A 22326-nucleotide genomic window follows, 5' to 3' on the forward strand; every position below is an offset into this window, starting at 1 on the left:
TCTCTAACATCCATTTTAATATTCCCCACCCACCTACGCCTTGGTCTTCTCAGTGATCTCTTTCTTTCTGGCTTTCCCACCAATATCCTATATGCATTCCACCTCTGCCAATTCGTGCTACATACCCTGCCCATCTCATCCTCCTTGACTTGATCATTCTAATTATATTTGGAGAAGAGTACAAGTTATGAAGCTCCTCATTATGCAGTTTTCTCCAACCTCCTGACACTTCATCTCTCTTCGGTCCAGATATTCTCCTCAACACCCTCAGTCTGTGTTCCTCCCTTATATGACTTTTTAGTTACTTTCTGGAAATATAAGATGATAATGCGGGAAGCTGTGAGGTGTTACGATACGTGGACAGTAACAGGAAATTCAGTAATAATGTTACTCGCCCTTATGCACTTGTGTGGTGGCATGTTACTACAGCATGACATTCTAATTACAATGTTGTAAGCCGTAGCTCAGTGGTTAGTATGGCTCATGTTTCAGATTATGTTTTTTGAGTTGAGACCCCAATAGTCTTGAAACAGAATACCCACATTTGGAGAAACACTCTGCCTCCATCTTCAGGACATATATTCATTCATGTGAGAGGGGTAAGGGGGTAATGGGAAAGACAGAGAGTGATAAAATTCACATTCAGACATGATTTTCATAAATTCTGCCTACAAGACCGACTAAAAAAATTCACAGTCTGAATAATAACCACTATGAAGACATCAATCTGTTATCATGGAATTTATGTTTCGGCAGGTGGCGCTGATATTCACCCCTCCGAACGTATGTCAGCCCATGATCAGCTTCACCATCTTCTTGTTCGCTGGGTTCCTCAGCTACTCGAACTCTGCCATGAACCCGATCCTGTACGCTTTCCTGAGTGACAACTTCAAGAAGAGCTTCCTCAAGGCCTGCACATGCGCGGCGGGGAAGGACGTGAACGCCACACTGCACATGGAGAACAGTGTGTTCCCTCGACGCCACCATCGGCAAGCAGGCTCAGAGCGACTCAAGCTCCCTCTGGGAGGACAGGGGGGGATGGGCGGCAAGAGCGCTACCTCCGGCGATGATGACGGCGAGCGGGGACCTCTGGTCAGCAAGGCTGACCACTCCACAACCGCCATCACCATGACGTCACGATCCAACATCACCGTCAGCAGCGACACCAGGGATGCCGCAAGTAGGGACACAGGCTGCAAGGAGACAGTGCTAAGAAACGGACAGGAGCCAACACAAGTATAGATGGTAACAGTGCTCAAGGTTCTCGTGATGAATGTCTTTCATTTCAAAAAATTGACCCCATATCATTCAAGCAAGCATATGCCAGTGTGTGAGAGTCATGGTCCTTTGACCAGCTTGGTATCGCTTCAGGCATGGCACCATTCAGTTCTGATCCAGTTTTAAAGTAGCAAAAACTGGCTTCTATAAAAGAAACAGGTTGCTGTGTTTTTAATTATGTGTTACAGTCTCCAGCATTCAAGCAGATTAGTGGCATAGGCTGTCTGTACCCTGCAGACAAATTGCTATATCGTAGCTTGGATCGTTAGACATTGGTTCCTCATGATGAAGTCCCAGGTTCATCCCAGGATCATCCATTAAGACATATGGTGGACAAAGTATCACTAAGACAGAGCCCCCACTTGATATTTCATTTTTCCCCTACATGTCACCATTAGATCAATGTTCTTCACTCATCCGTTTCTGAAGTGTGTAAGATAAAAATAACCAGTCAACACGTTATCACATTCTTTGTCCCTGAACCTTTGCACAGCACAAGCGAATTAGCCTCAGAATACCTGCATTCGAACTGCCACAGCTGAAGAAATTGTCTCGTTGTTAATCAGTTGTTACAGCATTTCTGTCAATAAATGTCATCAAGTTTGACAAACTGATTTTTAGAGAAAAGAACAAGCTTTCATGTGACCTAAACCTATGGCTGTCTGAAGGTCATTTGAGGAAATATGGTGGATTTTTCTGTGTAACTGCATTTGCTTGCAGGCATGCTTGTAATTTCTAATAGGTATACTAACATGGTTTGGCTGTCAGAGGGTTAATTGGGTCTTTACCTTTGACTCAGCACTAGGCTGGACTCATGATAAAATAGTTATATTATTATTCGTTGTTTGTTTTGTTTTATAAAAATTTGAAGAAGTTGATGGCTCCATTAGAGACATTTCTACATATTTTGTTATATTTGAATTATCTGATACTGATGTAATCAATCAAGTTCCTATATCTTCATATATTCTTTGCAGTTTAAACATAGGGACAGATTTGATCACAGAATAAAGAACATAGAGTTGGTGCATCTTCTTTTTCTGTTTTCAAATCCTTACCAGCTCTTTCATCTCTCTCCTTCATATTTTCTAGTGCACCGATGAACTATTTTTTATGGGCCTTTCCATATGTCTCTCTGCATTATAATTTACTTGAAAAGCCCTCCTTTCTATTTTGGTCCTATCAGTTTTTCTACTTGTCCAACCCACTGTAATCATATCTCTCTTAACTCTACTAAAAGAATCATGAGTTATAAGTTCTTCTCTAACCATTCTTGTTGAAATCTTATTCCTTCTTTTCTTACCCTCTCTACTCAAGTTTAATAGCGATTGTTTTCATTGTGTTTATGTTTCTCTTTGTAAAAACCCTTGTTTCTACGCTATACATTAGTAAGAGTAAAGTAAAGGTATCCCTGTAACAGGGCGTGGAGGCCCATAGCGTTGTGAGACGTTGAGGTTCCCACATTTTCTAGACAGTCAGGTCGTATCAGTCTAAATATGTTTTACAGATTGTTGTTTTCCATTGTTTTGGAATATGTCTGTTGCATAATATTCCTATTATAATTTAATAAAATGTAGAGATATTTTGCGTTCTCCTATGGATCTCTGTCAAATTTCCCGCTTTATTTTACTTCGCTGTTATTGCACTTAAATATACATACAAATGGATTGCACCAGTGTACAAGCACTGTTAAAATTAACACATTTTCATTTTATCAGTACATATGACATGATCTGCAATTAACACTTCCTGCCTGTGTGAAGATATTCAACCCTCAAAGTTCCAGTGCCAATCTCAGTCCAACAATCATGGGAATCATGTGTGGGCCATTATCATGCTGAATTTGACAATCCTGACTTTATTACGTGTAATTTCTATAGCGATTTGTCATGTGTTCAAATAAACTGGCTGTGAAGGGAAGGATTGTCTGTTGGGTTATATTCAACATCAGAGAAATCAAGGTTGTGATAGATCTCTGCATATGACACTTGACTCAGCTTCCAGAGGTTCTGAGTTCAATACGTGGCCAGATCTGTGAGCAGATACTTCTGCTGAACCCTTCACCTCTAGCAGAGATAAACTTTGGGAATGTGAGGAACACAGCTTCACTCTGTGGTTGGGAAGGAATGTTAAGATTGAAATCTCTTCTGCTGATCATCATTCCTGGTTCACCCTGTCTTCTGGGGTAAAAGAAATCGCCTTGTGGCTGCCCCCACCTCAGAACATAAGTCTGTGCCCTTTCTTAGATGCATACAAGCTATAGAGATCAAATAGTTTAGCATTTCCAAAAGTTGGAGTCATGTTTCCCCAGGGAGTGTGAAGATTTCTTCCAGAGGCTATCAAATATGCTAGTAGTGTAAATATCATAGCATATAAATTGTTAAGAAAAGGTCCCATTAAATTACATTCATTACAACAGAAAAAGTACTTCATAGATACAGTTAAGGTTCATTGTAAACTGCTTTTTAATTGCTAAATCACATTTTTTTAAGTTAGTTTATGTAGGTTGGGGAGCCTCACATATTTTCATTCACAACACAGGAGCCTCAATATAAAAGAATTTGGGAACCAATGGAATAGACTATACCTGGAAGCACTAGAAATCAACCAAGATACAAAAATCATATTGGAATGAGTTTAATGTTCTCTTTTTGTCCAGCCCATAATCTAGTCACCTTGTATACTGAGTCATGCTGACCCAATGCCGAATTAACATTTCTCGTCCTGCATTGTGACAGCTAATGATTATTTTCATACAGGTGTGTCTATCGTGCTAGTAGTCAGATTATCATGCTGCTATGGTCTCCTAATTGTCTGTAGCCGACAAAACCTTCCTCGACTCTATGTCATGAACTTTAAATTAATTAACGTTCTGTAAAAGATATTCATTTGACTGGTGTATTATTGCTGTTAATGTGGTATGTATATTTTTAGAATATGTCATTGCATGGAAAGATAAGTTCATCTATGTCAATTGGGCAGAAAAAGAAACAAGCAAATTATGCAGGGTAATTAAAAGGAAAACTGATTATTGTGAAACTTTCTTATTGTAAAATATGTACATGGCAAAAATGCTCAGATACCTTCCATTTTAACTATACAGTATACCTAATAAGTTTTATAGTTATAACAGTATATTGTGAAAATGTACGGGTTAAATTTATTTAATTCACTTGGAAAAAGTAAAGATATATTTCGTGATGTTTGTATCACATGGCTGAATGACCATATTTGTGACAATTGCAAATGGTTGCATCAGATTCATTCTGTTCACACACTTCCTTTCCATAATCATCAGTCCTTGGTGAAGAGTCTTGTGGGGTGCGTATTATGATAAACTGAACTTGCCTTTATCATTTTTAATAAATGCATCATATCAACGAATGGTGAAGAGATTTGAACTGACAGATATTGTGTGTGTGCTCATGATTGTGAAAAGCAAGAACAGTGAAATGTCTCAGACTTTCTTCTGCCCATGAACTAGAAGAAAAGAAAAAACACAGGGTATTCCCACTGATAAATTACAATCCATCAAACTTATTAACTTATACAAATGAATTTGAGACAGTTGCAAATATAACTTTTGAAGTTTATCAAGAACCTATGTGTAAAGGCCTATATTCATTTTCTTTTAACCCTTAATGGACCAGTTATAATTCCTGCAGTGCCAAGTCACCATTTTGGACTGTCAGATGTGCTCTTATTTTATGGACGAGTAACATATATGAAAGCCTAGTAAGAACTCGAAACAGAAGGGAATAATTCATTCCCAGTTTTTTGTGACTGTATCGATCAGATGTCATATGCTGCCAGGTGTACAGACAAGGTCAATGTTGTCAACATTTTGCACTTCAAGGGTTAAAATGCCAACACAGAGACCATGTTTCCTACAGGTCAGTTTTCTTGTAGTGGAGGTTTATACCATTATGTCACTCTCATGTCTCCATCACTGGACACTGAAAGATTTATATTGCATTGAAATGTGTGTTGTTCTGTGTGAACACAGGTTCTTACCGACTTGTGTAAAGTTGATATTATTATGAAGCTGCATCAGGAATGCTACATCTCAAGCTATGATCTGTAACCAACTAACGAATTACACAATATGTTCACTGTGTCAATCCTAATGTCTACATTGTCCACTGCATGCAGCACCTAAATTCAGAATGAAATATGACTGACAAGATTTCTACTTGAGCCCATGAAATCTTGTTTTCATATCTCATACAGAATGTGTGTTCACTCAGTTAAGAAACTGTGGTCTTGTGATCCCAGTCAATTGCAGGTGACTGCACTCATGTACATTGTGATGTGTCACAACAGCTCGCTGGCCGTGTTTGGCCGCGAGTAAAACCGCAGAACAACAGAAATGTAAAGAATGCCTGTAATTTTTGTAAATGTTTTGTGTGTAATCACCTATTTTTGTACAGATATCACAGTAATAGCAAGCTACACCTTTTGGAAGTGTCTGACAAGTTGTGTATAATTTTTCTGTTTGTGTGGGTGTGTACAGTCTAGGCACAATAAAGGTCACCCAGTGATGACTGCTGCAGACTGTCCAACGCCTCCCTTGTTGTCTGTCTGTGCATTGCAGTATGTTATGTGAGTGTCTGGTTTGTTACAGCCTCATGTTCAGTCATTGTAACTCAATACCCAGAAACCATTTTGTTGTACGTATGATGTATCCAGCTGGTAAGTTTATTGAAAATGGGAAATAAAGTGTTACTGAACTTCAGACATTGATATAGGCTCTGAGGATCTCATGGCTGTGGCCATGAAGGACATATCACCTGGGATACAACAGAGTGTAGTCTGTTGAAAGTCAACCAATGTTCCGGAGGAACATACTGGCTCCAATTATAAAAGACAAGTCCGTCCAATGTGACTATTTCAGTTTTCTCACTTGATGACTCACTAGCCTTACATGTTTCGATCCATTTGGATCATTTTCAGAGGCACCAAACACTTTTTAGAAACCACTATCACAACAGTTGTCAGTGGTTTCTAAAAAGTGTTTGGTGCCTCTGAAGATGATCCAAATGGATCGAAACATGTAAGGCTAGTGAATCATCAAGTGAGAAAACTGAAATAGTCACATTGAATGGACTTGTCTTTTATAATTATAACTGTTAGTGTGACGGACCAAAATGAAACAAATCAAATACTGGCTCCATATTCAGGGTGGAAGAGTAAGTTCTGCTTGCCAACTATTTCACATTTGTTTCCTGCTTGGCACTTTCTTCGGCCCTGAATATGAAGGTGGTACATTCCTCCAAAACGTCAGTTGACTTTCAATGAGCTATCTCAGAAGACAGAAGTACAGTTATAAATGAATGCATAAGATGTGGTCATCAGGTGTCAGAATATAACTCAGGACATTTTTGTTCATATACACAGTTTATTTAATTTTCAAGTATTTTTTTTTATTGCTAGTGGGGTGAGACTAAGTCCCTTGTACTGTGGCCACTTCTGGCCTATTGTACCAGCCCCAGATGATAGGTGAGGGTGATTGTGGAGCAATTGGTGGAATGAAGATTGGCAGGGGAAACTGAAGTACTTGTAGAAAGCCTGCCCCAGCGCCACTTTGTTCACCACAAATCCCACTTGACCAGACCAGGGATCGAACCCGGGCCGCCGAGGTGGGAAGCCAGCGACTAACTGCTTGAGCTATGGCACGGCCTCAATTCTCAAGTAAGGGGCCCTATTGACTATAGTGAAGTATTTCAGTATTTACTATCTGTCGACAGCTGGCTGGAATTGGACATCTTATGATGAAGCCTTCGATTCGAGACCCACCTTGTGTTTGCTGTTACTGTTTTCTTTACTGTAACAGGGATACAGGTTTGTAAAACCTGCAACACTCAAGACAATAACAGATACAAATTAATTCTTCCCATCCATATAAAACTCATTTCTATTCTAAAAGACTAGTTATTTAGTGATATAAAAGAAAATGATTTGCTTAACCTAGCTTCCAATGCCAATCATAAACGAGCTCTATGAGGGAATGTCAGTTTGAACTGTGTGGTACATATAGCGCCGATCAAAGGCATGAATTTTCTTCACCCACGCGAACACTAAGAACATGAGTTCGATTCCCACTCGAGACATGGATGTCTGTGTGCGTTATTCTGTTTTTATGCTGTCCTATGTATATGTAGTGGCCTTGAGATTGGCTGATCCCTCATACAAGGAGTAGTACCACTTATGTATATGTTTACGGAACTGAAAAAGCGGTAAGGGCCCAACAAAGGGCTGTAGAGCCATTGATGAATGAATGGAACATGTGGTCTGAGGTGATGTTGATTAAATGCTTTAGACTTTGTTTATATTGGAGTTTTGAGACCAAAATCCAGAGTCCTATCAGACTGGACACTTCTAGCCTCCCAAACATTGTCCTCTGTACGTGTATATGCCCCATTCTGTTGATTAACGTTTCCCCATTTGACTGGCAAACAACAAGTGCTTTGTTATGGAGAGCCATCATAACGCCTTCCCCATGTGGTGTGATGGCACACAGTTACTCTACCGTGCTCTGGAAACTTGGACCATGCAGATCTGAGCAGGAATCGTACCATGTCATTACTAATTCCATACATACAGTAAAACCTCCCTACTCTGGAGTAATTGGAGGGGGGAGAGTCATCCCGATTAGCGAAGCAAAAGTAGCCCTAAAAAACAACAAATAAATTAAAATGTAATGTTATAAACAGTGCTACTGAACATAAATAACAAAATATCGCAGTAAAGCCTTTATTTAAAAACTATAAAAAGACAATATATTTATTCCTCGATAGAAGACTCCGAAGTTACACTTGTTACTCAACGTTATAATGCAGGTTTGAAGAAACCGTGAAGTTTTGTCTGAACAGATAAGTGACTCAGCTGCCTTCCTAAATGCTCCATGTCATTTAAGGTATGTACTCAACAATGAATAACATTTTTCGTCGGGATTAGCGAGTGTTCATACAAGTGAAATGTAACAATGAGATGAAAGCTCTGAAATTACACAACCTGGAGGTATTATACAAACAAATTGTCAAACGTTAATGCTCGTTGCCTGAACGTAAGTTATGCTTTAGGTCACCAACGAGCGAGACGTGATTGTGAAGACATTCTGGCCAGTGTCGAGAATTGAACCCCGACCGTAGGTTATAAGTGACCGAGAAAAGTCTATGCATATATACTACAGAACTGGAGGTGTGATAACTCAGAATATTGACAAGGATGCGCTCTGGTCAACCGAGAAATCGGGGTTCGATTCCTGACAGGAGCAAGAGACTTATTTTTTCAACACAGCGTTCAGACCCGCTGTGGAGTTCACCCAGCCTTCTGCCCAGTGAATAAAAACATAAAACTATCCCTGTAACAGACCATGGAGGCCCATAGGGTTGTGAGACGTCGAGGCTCACAGATTTTCTAGACAATCGGCTCATAGATGGCGGTGAGGCTGTCAGCCTTACGCGCAACCGCCCTTTACCCCCAGGAAGATTCCTAGTACTCATTTCAGAGTCGGCCCCAAGATCATAGAGAGGCTGGAAGGATTATGTGAAATGAAAAATCCAATCACATCGGGACTCGAACCCGCGACTTTCCGGCTTGCGGTATAGTGCCTCAATGAGCTACTATACTACGTGCCTCCTGGGTGTTTGGGTTAAAACCGCCTGGAAGTGAACCAGGCCCATCTAGTGGCTTAATTTACGAAGCAGTCAGTAGCCAGACTATGCAGTGTCAGTTGAATCAAGAACGCGAAAGTATCTGAAAGGAAGCGGCGGTGGCATAATTTATGTTATATCCAAGCATTTGTCTGGAAAGACTGAGGAAAACCTCCAGAACCTTGGGATAGCTGGTGTACTGGCTGGGATTCGAACCAAGCACCCCATGAATAAGAGTCTAGAACATTATCGCTAGACCAGTCTGCTCTGTCTACCTTCATCTAGTGTCAAGGTTAAGAATATATGGAGCTGTACTCCACTCCCTCCTATGCTTTCATGGCATGATACTTAATCAAGCACAAGAAAAAATGTAATTTTAATTTTTTTTAATTGGCAGTCCAGGTTAGTCTACTTGGCATGTCGGTCGCTGATTGGCCTATTGTACCTACACCGGATGATTATGATGATGGAGAATTTGGTGGAATAAAGACTGGTAGGGAAACGGAAGTTCTCGGAGAAAAACTGCCCCAGTGTCACTTCATCCACCACAAATCTCACTTGACCAGACGCGGGATCGAACCCGGGCCGCCACGGTGGGAAGCCAGCGACTAACCGCTTGAGCTATGGCACGGCATAAAAATATAATTTAGTTTACTACACCTAGGCCGAATCATTCTTAACAGGTTTAGTAACTTATTTAGAAAGTAACTCGCTGTCTGGGTGCACGTGTATGAAACGCTATTAGCGGGCATCTTACTGTCCGTATGCATACACAGATATATGCTTTATGACTGTCTTGAGTAGATAAAGGTCACGAACCCAGCACCTCTTAACGGAATGATGGAAAATGGGAACAGGGTGCGAGCTTTTGTGAAACTGGTGATGAACTTTCACCTTCGGTAAAAGCGAGTATTATTTTGGCGTTACGAATAATTTGCCTCTGTTATAGAAGGATCCTGTACTGGATGAAATAGCGTAGATCACGTGAGTACTCCTGCGTCACGTGAAATCTATAATTATCTCAATTTTTCCTTAAATGAGGTTCCTAAGTTCCACCCCTCTGGGACAATTCTATCGTTACTCTACAAGTTAAATAAATTTATTCAACGAGCTTTCGTCTGCAGAACCTTCTAGAGTCAAACACAAGGGCCGTAAGCTGGGGCTGCAAGGCGTTTATGAAGAGCTCAATGGGATGGAATGAAAACCGTGTAATCGTACGGACGGATATTACAGTCAAGTCTGGAAGCCCTTGTGTTCAGACTCAGGTCACTCCCAGTGAAGATATATATATATATACATATTAGTTTTTCTACGCGCTATTCAGCAATTTTGATAAATTTAAAGCAGTTAGGACTGGTAAAATTAAGAGGAGACTGAGCTCGCGTAATGCTTGCTACCATTCAGTCCAGAACCTTTTGTCTTCTCGTCTGCTGTCCAAAAACAAAAATTAGAATATGCAAAACTATAATTTTGTCTGTGGTTTTGTGTGGGTGTGAAACTTGGTCTCTGACATTAAGGGAGGAACACAGACTGAGGGTGTTTGAGAACAGGGTGTTGAGGAGAATATTTGGACCGAAGAGAGATGAAGTGACAGGAGGTTGGAGAAAACTGCATAATGAGGAGCTTCATAACTTGTACTCTTCTCCAAGTATAATTAGAATGATCAGGTCAAGGAGGATGGTGTGAGTATGTCATGTAGCATGAATTGGTGAGAAGAGGAATACATATAGCATATTGGTGGGAAAGCCAGAAGGAAAGAGACCACTGGGAAGACCAAGACGTAGGTGGATGAACAATATTAAAATGGATCTTAGATAGATATTATGGTATGGATTGGATTGATCTGGCTGAGGATAGGGACCATTGAAGGGCTCTTCTGAACACGGTGATGAACCTTCGGGTTCCATAAAATGCTGTGAAGTTCTTGAGTATCTGCACAATTGGCAGCTTCTCAAGAAGGGCTCAGCTCCATGAGAGACTGAGGTCTTGGAATCGAGTTACTGACAAACATACACTCGTATTTCATTTCGTTATGTCTTCTTTCTGTAAGTCATTTGATCTTGAACTGTACTGGTCATTTCTAACCGCACAAAATGCATGAAGTAGGGGAGGGTGGGGAGCCAGAGTTGTACACCTGCGCGTGGGAACATCACTGGCTAGTATTCCTCCGCTTCGCTGTGTAGCTTCATTTGTTTCAATGGAAGATTCCAGCTGAGGCAGGTTGCTTACACCACCGTTAACACTGTCTCTCTCACTCACTCATGGAGCTGAGCCCTTTTTGAGAAGCTGCCAATTGTGCAGCTGCTCAAGAATTTCCCAGCATTTTATGGAACCCGAAGGTTCATTGCCGTGTTCACAAGAGTCCTCCACTGGTCCCTATCCACAGCCAGATCAATTCAATCCATACTATCATATCTATCTAAGATCCATTTTAATATTGTCCTCTCACCTACGCCTTGGTCTTCCCAGTGGTCTCTTTCCTTTTGGCTTCCCCACCAATATCCTATGTGTATTCCTCTTCTGACCCATTCGTGCTACATGCCCTGCCCACCTCATCCTCCTTGACTTGACTATTCTAATTATACTTGGAGAAGAGTACAAGTTATGAAGCTCCTCATTATGCAGTTTTCTCCAGCCTCCTGTCACTTCATCTCTCTTCGGTCCAAATATTCTCCTCAACACCCTGTTCTCAAACACTCTCAGTCTATGTTCCTTCCTTAACGTCAGAGACCAAGTTTCACGCCCATACAGAACCACAGGCAAAAGTATAGTTTTGTACAAAGTTAACAGAAAGTCCGTCGAGTGTAACAATTTGTAGGTCACTTTTTTATTATTATTTCTGCCTTACATGTTCCGGTTTGACACAACCATCATCAGAGGCACTTGCTACAATTATGGAAACACTGTCGCTTTTTTTGATGTTCACAATTATGTTTGTCGTGTGGACGCTGCTACGATATGTTGACGTGTAAAAGCACAAAACATGCTAAAATAGTTGAGTACACTCTCAAGTTCTCACTTTTCATCCGAACCTATTTTAAGTTAAAACGCTAAAATGTTAAAATATTTGATATAAAATGCTGAACTCCTCCTTGTTAATTCATCCCGAAGATGGGAGACGTCAGCTTGAGGTTGTATGGCTTATGGTTTGATATGTTCCTGTGTGCTGTGTACTGTATTGATAGTGTAACGGACCAAAATGAAACAATTCAAAATATAGTTTTGTATATTATAATTTTTCTGTTTTGGGACACACTGTCTCTCTACAGTTGTGTTATTTGCAGTTTGTTTAACTAAACCGAAGAGCGGCCAAGATCCAACAGAGGACTGTAGAGCTATAGATGGATAATTTAACTACGATGTCAGTTAACTCGGCCTATATACCGTCAAATGGCCGAATGATAATATAATATGTGTTGCGAGGGTTTCGGAAGGAATCAGTCCATTAATTAAGGGCACTTTGCTGGAGTTTGCCAGAAGGAACTCAAGATAACTCATTCGGGATAGGCGGTGTGTTGTCCGAGACTCGAACCGTGCACCTCCCAACCGAATACTGTCCAGAAGTGCCCCAGCTAACCTGCAGGGGCCTTCACTTTTTGAACTGTACAACCAATAGTAAAAGAAAGCTTCAACAAGATTTTAAGTTAATTATAAGAACGTAAACGTAATGAAAATGTAGTGAAAACTCGATGTATTATTAAAGTGAAGCCACAGAGATGTATACAGAACGCGAAGGCACAACTCCATGCGTTCCAAACCATACACGTTGAGAAGAAGTGATTAGTTTCACGCTCCGTTCATTTTATCCCCATTGAAATAAATGCTTGTCTATCAGATTATTTTATGCTGTTCCCTCGTATTCCTGTTCTAGTTCTTTGGCAATTTGACGTTTTTAGATTTTCCTTGGCGGTATGATTGTGAGCAATATGTTGGACAGGACATTGTCACGTAATGTGTGTGACTATAGACAGGGTTTGGATTGCGACTTGGAACTTCAAGCAAACTACAGGGCCACCGCTAATCTCCACAATTTACAAATCATCACAGCACCCACTAAACCTTTCTGCAGCCTGCTTCGTCTTCATCAGCCGTTCCAATGCAAGGGCTTCTAAAAGTGGAAATTCATCAGCTTCACGTGCTGAGGTCATTTTTTCGCAGCTTCCCGTGCAGAATTCGACTCTCAGCTGACTGGATCTAACCTTGTCCCTTGCTTATATCATCTCGTAGGCACGGACCACGTAGAAAACACTCCGTTTCCATTGTTGTAGTCCAACTGTTGCATTATTAAGAATATGCTGCATACCAGCGGGACGTGTTTATCGAGCTGTTGCCTAGAACAGTCGCTGTTCACGGAGTCACAGCTGTGCACCACAATATTGAATGATCGTGGCCTACTTAAGACACTGGAATCGAGTGACTGAGGAATACCACTGAAACCCTGAATTGGTGTAACAGAGATAGGCCTGGGAACCTTATGGATATGAGGCAAGTGGGGTAACCAGTACACCGTCAGCACCCTGCCCCATTTGACTGCAGCGCATGCAACCAGCAACTGATCGTGGGAAGACCAGGGCAAGAGACGTGAAGCAGCCAAGCAAAGAGCGAGGCGAGTGCGCTGACTGTCGTTTGTTAGCGGGACACTGGTAGCTGGAAGTAAAATGGGGCCGCCGACGTTTATAGGCCTATTAGATTAGTCGCTTGTTCAACGCAGTTTAAGTAGCAAGTATGTAAATGGCGGAACGGAAAGAACTGGCTCTGAAAGCAGGACCCTAATACAAGTGTTATCCACTGAAAATGTCCTGAGCTCGTTCCTTTGACCTCGTGTCCGTAATGTCCAAATTAGTATCTTGCTCCCATTCTCTTCTTGGTCTTCCAACAGATCACTTTCCAATATATTTTAGCATATTGACCCGTTACTAGATAATGGCCCCTACACACGCAACAGACCAACCCACCATGTCCGTAGTGAGGTCACGCAACAAGAGAGCTGCGGGAAGCGGTGTTCTCTATGCGGTCAGTGCAACAACTGAGTGACGCAAAATATAAGAGTTGTTGGCAAAGGTGTTTTCTGTGGGATCCGTATCGAGGAGGTGTCTAGAGTTTAGTTAGTCGTGAGACAGTTGCCAGCCAGTAAGGACGTAAACATAGAAGCTGAGGAAGCTACAGCGTTGGAAGCCGTTACCAGGCGACAACCGGTGAAGATACAGCAGACTGAGAAGTATTAGTATGTGCAGTAATGCATTGTAGAGTGTGTGAATTAGCAACAGCGCTACAGTTACGTGTAGTTACGATCTGTAAGTGTTCTATAAATCCAATTACTAATCCAAACTCAGTCTATAGTCACTCATACACTCAAATTTGATACAAAATTCTGTGTTTCTTACTTTTCCATCGAAGCTACGTGTCCAGCCTCTCATAACCTAACAAGAACAGACAACCAGTAATATCCTCCATTTTCCTATCACTTCATCTTTCCTAATACCCACATATTTCCCTGGACGCGTTGTTTCTAGGCACTTGTAATTAATTATCTTTCTTGAATCAAAAGCCACTTTTCGAAGCCATACAAAACAATCAGCAAATTTTCTGTTTAAGGTAGCGTTTTAGGACCAGTGCTATACTTGATCTACACATCAGATCTACCAACAACTAGAAAGACAACAACAGCGACGTTTGCAGATGACACAGCTATCCTGGCATCTCATACCAATCCTCTATCCGCATCCAGGAACTTACAAGACCACCTAAATAAAATTCAACACTGGCTGAAAAAGTGGCGTATGAAGGCAAATGAAAATAAGTCTACGAATGTAACGTTCACCATGAAACGCACTACCTGTCCTCCAGTAACGTTAAATCACTCTCAGATACCACAAGCAGAAGATGCCAGATACCTTGGTATACACCTGGATAAACGACTGACATGGAAAAAACACATTCACACCAAAAGAAAACAACTCGGAATAAAATTCCGACAGATGTATTGGATGCTGGGAAGGCAGTCGGAGCTATCGACAGAAAACAAGATCTTACTGTACAAAACCATGCTCAAACCGATATGGACGTACGGGATACCATTATGGGGATCAGCCAGTAACTCAAACATAGAAATTCTCCAACGATTTCAAAGCAAAGTATTACGAATAATAGTTAACGCACCGTGGTATGTGCCGAACACGGTACTACACAAGGACCTAGATGTACCAACAGTACGAGAGGAAATAAAAAAAACAGCAAAAAGTATAAAATCAGACTCCAGGTCCATCCGAACGACTTGGCACAAAAACTGCTCGACGACGAAGGACAAATCAGGAGGTTAAACAGATTCAAACCTTCAGATTTACCCACCAGATTTGAATAATTCAACACTTAACTGCATATCACTAAGCAGTTAAAATAAGTATTGAGCAAGTTCATTGGAACATGCTCACCACGACAAGTTCTCTTTCCTTTTCTATATGTAAACCACAAAATGTACTTATTATCCACACTTAATGGATAGATTTTATAATTATTGGAGTAAAAAAAAAAATTCCTGTTTTCTTATGTGTCAATTTTTATCGCCTCCCGAAAATACACGAGACAAAACAGCTAAATTATGCGTTTGCGATTTATTAAAACCTGAGGAATGACTCTTCAAGTATTCATTTTAATATTATCTTCTGATTCTCCCACTGCTCCTTCTACTACGATTTTCAACCACAGCTTTCATGCATTAATTTATTCCCTATGCGTGCTGCATTCTGTGCCCATTTCAACCCATTTAAACGCATCGCCAGAGTACTGTTAGCTCTGACGTGCTAGGACGGGCCCTGTCGGTAAGTGACTGGCTGTATAGCTGGACTACCGCTGTTCCGTCACCAGCAAGGCACCTCCACGTCTGTAGGATTTGGGGTCACAAAATGGTCACAGTGGTGCTTTCGTCCCAAAGGAATTACACGCTCCTTCATGACTCATCTAGAGTTACCGGATCATTGCCTCCACGGCACTATATACATCTAAAGTGTAGTGCTTGGAATGAAATTTATGGGTAAGATTTGGGGTTTCCACGGCGGTAACTACGAAGAATGCTGTTCCTCCGAAACTTCGGTTTAAACAATATCTGCCGGTCATGGTAGCCGAGCGGTCTAAGGCATGCACTGTCTTCGCTCGCTCTGAAGCCGGGATCGTGGGTTCGAATCCCACTCAGGGCATGGATATTTGTGTGCGTTTTTCTGTGTTTGTCTACAGGTAGAGGCCTTGCGACGAGCTGATCACTCGTCCAAGGAGTCCTACCGAATGTGTAAGATCTAGTAAACCGAAGTGAAACGGAGAGTTTCATGGAGGTAGGCCTAGGCCCAAATGAGGGCTATAGCGCCAATGGAAAAAAAAAACAATATCTACATGGCGCCACATCCCAGAAGACAGCATTCTTCGAATTTAAGGGTACCTTTATTTTTAATATTCGGCGGAGAACATAATTAAATTATCGACACGATATTTGTCTCTTTGTTCTCAAATGTTTCTGTGCTTCACGTGGCTTGAGAATCAAGGTTTGTTAACAAAACAGAGTACACGGTGTTATAATTGAATAATAATTTGGATTTTTAAATCAGAAAGAAATTGGAATTCGCCAGAAAAATAGGGATGATTATGTGAGTTTTATATTTATTTTTGTTTTAGTCTTCGAATTTAACACGTGTATGTAAAGTTTTTACAGGAGCCATCATTGCATATCAGGCGATAAGGCTGACATCTGTCGAATACATTGAAAGTTTGGCCCTTATTAAGTATATCTCCTTGTGACGCGCAAGGGGGGAAAGAGCGGGACAGAGGGACGTTGCTGTTGAGCTGGATGAGACGTGTGTTGCGTGTGTGGGAACAGTGCAGCCTTTCGCGCTTAGCCTGTGCAATGGGACAGTGTACAGTGCAGTGAGTTGTGTTAATTGGGAAATTTGTAAGTAACTGTGCTCTTATATTGAGATGAACTGCATGTCGCTTAAGAAGAATCAGGAACAACTTTGCGCCAGTTCGCTTGGCGAAGAACATGCCTCACTTCGTAGCAATTTTTGGCGGCCCGTTTTGATGACAAAATTTATATATTTTAGGTATACTAAGAGGAATAACTTTATTTAGAAGTTCATAAATACTTTTTTCTTATTTTACAGTCACTGCTTAAATGTTGTTCCCCAGAACCGCATAATTTTTAATTTATTAAATTAATATTAATGTGGAGAAATCATTACGCTTGTTTGTAGCCATCTTGAACTTCCGGGATTTATGGCGCCATCGTGAACATATTAAAATAAATAAAATTTGATAACATGATATTAAGCGTTTATAATTGTCATGTCTTGTAAAGTTAATAGTAACTTCTTTTCCGAGTTTTGTATCAGATATTTAGATTTAAAGCTGTTGCTGGTCAGATACTATATATTTTAATATCTAGGTCAGTATAAACCAAACCAGTGCCTTCTATATAGTGTAGCCATTTTTGTGTCTTGTTTTATAATCGAAAGTTGTAGGTTTGTATCCCCGCCATTTTCCGATAAAAATGACGTAATAGCTCCAAGTATAAGCAACATCATTTTGCATTCCAAAATAACAATAAATCTTAAATCTGTTAGCCTGAAGATGAACGAAAGTATGCATTCACGCAGATCATGTGTACTGCCACACTCTCTGCTGACTTCCATTCGGAAGCTACTCGGATCGAATCCCTGCCCGGTCCCATACATATTTACTGATGTAAGATTTGAGGCTTTCAAGGCGGTGACTTCTTCATATTTACTGATGTTTACGTGATTTGATCCCGATTCTCTAGGCATGACAGGTCACGACCACTTCCTTTCATATATTCTTTCATTTGTTAACCATTAATGTCTATTCAGCAACGCATCCGACGAACTTTGACTACATAACCAGATAATAATATAAAAAAACAAATAACCTCCGATTTACGTGCCATTTTTCTTTTCACTAAGCATTTTGATGATATTAAAATAGAATTCGTGTTTAAGAATAAGTTATTATGTTTTCATAATTCATAAATCTAATTGGGTCTTGTGATATATGGAATATACGTACATGCAGTCTCTGGTAACACCATTGTTACAAATAACTGATTTGCATTGTTTAATTCGCTGCATTGTTGTCATTTTCCATTTGCCTGTTGGAACAATCAAGACGCTATTTTCAGCGTTTTCTTTTCAGACTTTCAAGCTATCCCGAGATAATTGTCATGGTTTTACTCAGACTTTCAGCGATAACAACCTTCCCCGTCCTTTCAGATCAGCAAACAGATCTCCTGCCACTGTGTCGCCACTGTCCATCCCAGAAGTTGTCCTGTTTCGGGCACTGCAGGATAGAATGTTTCAGGTCCCTTGACGGTCTACACAATTATCTTCCTTCTTCAGGTCGATATTGGAAATGTTTTGGGTTCCTGTCTAAGGTCCTCCCTTCGTTGTGCTCCTTCCCACTTGGTCTGGTGTTGTGTTATTGCTGGGTATGTCCTCAGTTCGGAATGACGCGACTTGCTGTCTTCCTCACGAAACGCGTTTCAGCTGATATCAATGTTCTCTGCTTGGCTTATCTGAGTTTCTTGTTCCACTGCTGTAAGACGTTCCTTGTCTAAGTCTGGGTTCTTTGAAATAATATTAAACTGCCCGGGGACAGGTGGATACAGTTCAGTGTGCCCACACTCGGATATCTCTGCCCCTCACCAGGGAGCTACACGCTGACTGATCTGGCAGCCTTGACTCTTCCTGTCTGATGTTGCTGATCTACTCCTTTGCTTCTGGCTCGTTTCTTCCGGCAAGCAGAACCGGCCTGATTCCAGCTTGGCGCTAAGGAGCGTATCCAGTTGATACAGCGTCGTCAGATAACCTACCAGTCGCTGTTCAACAGATGGGCCTTCAAGTAAAGCAACATTCACAGTGTCACGGAATGGCCCAAAGCGATTGGTGCAACAGTGTTGCTCAGTGCAAAACTTTCCAAGGTCGCCTCACGGATAGTGAGTCTGACATTAGCCCCCGGACAGACGGACAGACGCGACACGAGTAAAGAACGCCTCTCTCATTTATGTTTTGTGTTGGAAGTGCTGCTGCTTTTCAATAAAAATTGGTATCCTGTTGCCTGCATTCGTGCTACATGTTCCGCCCATCTAATTTACAGTCTGAACTTTATAGGAATTTGCCAGGATATCGCGAATTTTACGAAGAGGAAACCGTTTGAATTAAACGTTTATTGTAATATCACCCGAGTCGTTTTAAAGTATTTTAGCGTTGCTTGGTTCTGCAAATTATGCGCATGCAGTGTCTCCATTGCGATGTGGTTGAAACTCTTTTAAAATTATTTAATACTTTCAACGGTGGGAAATGTTGTTGTCCCTTCAGTCTGTTGTTACGTTGTCCCTTCATTCCGACAACAAAACCAGTCACGTCACGTGTATCAATCGAACGTTAAGATGACGTCAGAGTCTGACATATAAATTGTTATGCCAATTTCCACATATGAACGTACAAATCACTATCTGACTAACTAACACTAACTAACACTAACAACTAACGCTTCGTCACTCCTCTTCATGCTGGTTTCTCTCTTTCCTTGCGCATGGCCGGCAAACACTAACGTTTCGTGATTTGTACTTCCACACGCGCCCACTGCCACCTGCAGGTCTGGATTTAGAGCCAGACGTAAGAATTCTTTCGGTTTCCGGTTCAGAACTGACAGCGCTGAAACAGCGTTCAGTTGCACTGAATATATTAATGTGTTTGAAATTTCTCAGAGGATACAAAATCACAAGTCTCGAAAAGAAAGTTTCCATTACATGGAGCTTTCCTCAGCCCGTGATATGTGGTTCGAGGTTGGTCGGCAGAGAATCAACAAAGTTCATTTTTTATTACTTCGGAACCTTTGTAATGTTTGAATTATAATTTCTATTAATAATAATGACATGTCGTTATACAAAATATATTAAATTGTTTACTCTATGAGGATGCAAACTTAGCAAGTCTGTGGAACAGTGTATCCTCTGTAAATTAGTTTTAATTGCGTGTCATCGTTTTATTCCGAAAACTTCTCCAAAATTGTCAAATTTTATAACAAATTGCATTTAATGTTTCAGTCGGTAGTCATGATTCAACAAAAAGACCAAAAAAGGCCTTCAAATTTGCATCTTAAAAAGAATTCATAGTAAGAAAGCGTATGGAAAAAGTAAAGGCAGACTCCGATGTTGTTAGGTGTGACGGACAGACAGACAGAACAGCTTTCCATGGCGCTTTCAGTTGTCCTGATTTTCAACAATTAACAAATATCAATTGCTATTTCATCCAATGTTAATTGGCACAGACTCCCTACAAGACGTTCTGTGCTATCCTGAGGTCCCTCGTGTTTTTCTTCAATAATAAATACCAATTATAATTTATATCTCATATTAATTAATAAACTCTGTCTTCCTGCAAGGCAATTTTTATTATCTTGAATTTTTCTCGATTTTATAGCAGCCGTCTCTGTGGTCTACTAGTCAGAGTTCCTGGCTACAGATCCAGAGGTCCTGGGTTACATTCCCGGGGCTATCAGATTTTTTCTGAGAAGTTTTGAAAGTGGTCCACTCAGCCTCGTGACGATAATTGAGGAGCTAATTGAATGGAAAAGTAGCGGCTCCGGTCTACAAAACCGAATTAAACGGCCGTGGGGATTCGTTGCGCTGACCACGCGACACCATCTATCCGCTAAAGTTGGCACTAACTTCGCCGATAAGCGGCGATCGCTCGGTCGATATATTTCGCTTGCGGACTAAAACCACGAAATTTGTTTTTTATACTGCAATAAATATAATTTATAATTTCGTCAAATGTTGACAAATCAACACTGTCTTCATATAAAGCGTTCGCTCTTATCCCGATTTTCTCGTGAGTTTCTTCAGTAATAATCACCAATATATCAATACATAAATTTTGTATGGACATAGCCGCTGTGTAAGGCGTTGTCATCCTGAGATGTCTAATCACTTTCGTCGGCAATAGCTCTCAACAACTGAACTGTATCAGAGTATTCTTTTGTGCATTCTCAACTGAACACCACGTTTGTGGTTCTCCAGACCCTTAGGGACAGTCCTTGCAGCCACATCCTGGCGGTTCATTACACGAGTTCCTCTGTTTCCCTTCCAGCATTTTCACATCTCATTCGACAGCATATAACTAGGCAGTGAAGTGAAACAGACCCTTTTACACAAGTCCTCCCATCTATCACTACATATTCATATTTAAGACATTTCCTGCGTTTCAGAACATGAAATTCATTGTCACCATCATCATCAATATCATCGAAAGGGCCTTCGATTGGACTGCATCCTGAAACACTCTGATGTAGTTCGCATCTTCTCCGCTTCTCCAAGATCTATTTTAATATTATCCTCCTCCCCATGCGTCTATATCCAAAATGAAGTGCTTCTTCCAAATTTGACATTCAGCATTTTCCAAAGCATCGAATGCCATGGCCTTCCTCACGAAACCACAATAACAATAATAATAATAATAANTGGATAGGTCTGTTACATGAACTTTTCTTTTATTGTTAGTGGGGTGGGACTAAGTCCCTTGCACTGCGGCCACTTCTGGCCTATTATACCAGCCCCAGATGATAGGTGAGGGTGATTGTGGAGCAATTGGTGGAATGAAGATTGGCAGGGGAAACCGAAGTGCTTGGAGAAAACCTGCCCCAGTGCCACTTTGTCCACCACAAATCCCACTTCACCAGACCCGGGATCGAACCCGGGCCACCGCGGTGGAAAGCCAGCGAATAACCGCTTGAGCTATGGCGTGGCATTGCATTTTGTGTTACATTCCGCCGCCCGAGTGAATTTCAGATATGTAAACTGCAAACTTTGCCAAATAAGGGTTACAACTTGACATCGTTAGGGGATGTCCGACACAGTCACAGGATATTTGCCACTGATTCTCGTGTTGTAGTCACGTGACTTAAAAATTCGTTCTAAAGCTTCGTTCTCCACATAAACCTGAGCGAACTGTTTCGTTATAGACTGAAGGAAACACAGACATCGCGTGTTCCGTGTGAACACATCCAAGACAATATTTATAAACAGATTGAGGTGTGTGGTTTTATTTCAAGAGATTAACATTCTGTGTTGCAGAAGCGGATTGTCTGCTCCAGGTTCTAGGGAGAACCAAATGTATTTCTTCCAGTCTGACTGAGTTCTGTGTTCTTTATATTCTTCGTGAAGATTGACGCCATGTTGACAGGATTATCAGAGACATTACGGCTGTGATTTAACAGAGATACATACGCACACTTGTGCATCGCTACAAACTGTTATATCGCGGATTTCAAAGCCCCGCAGTGACGTCACAGACTCGGGAATTGCGTGGTGCAGACGTTCAAGGGGAGACTGGCA

The 22326-nt window shown here is 41.0% G+C and overlaps 1 protein-coding gene across 6 annotated transcripts in view; it reads left to right on the forward strand.

The window, feature by feature from the left end:
* Positions 1 to 6013, forward strand: part of LOC111874418 (somatostatin receptor type 5) — a 275264-nt gene extending 269251 nt beyond the window's left edge. For all 6 annotated transcript variants that reach the window (XM_023869917.2, XM_023869923.2, XM_023869948.1 and 3 more), the window contains one exon: positions 757 to 6013. In XM_023869917.2, coding sequence (XP_023725685.1) covers positions 757 to 1242 — 486 coding nt within the window. In that variant the 3' untranslated portion in view covers positions 1243 to 6013. The remainder of the gene's footprint in view (positions 1 to 756) is intronic.
* Positions 6014 to 22326: the final 16313 nt, after the last annotated feature.

Source organism: Cryptotermes secundus, unplaced genomic scaffold (assembly GCF_002891405.2).
Source record: "Cryptotermes secundus unplaced genomic scaffold, Csec_1.0 scaffold47, whole genome shotgun sequence".
Lineage (NCBI taxonomy): Eukaryota > Metazoa > Arthropoda > Insecta > Blattodea > Kalotermitidae > Cryptotermes > Cryptotermes secundus.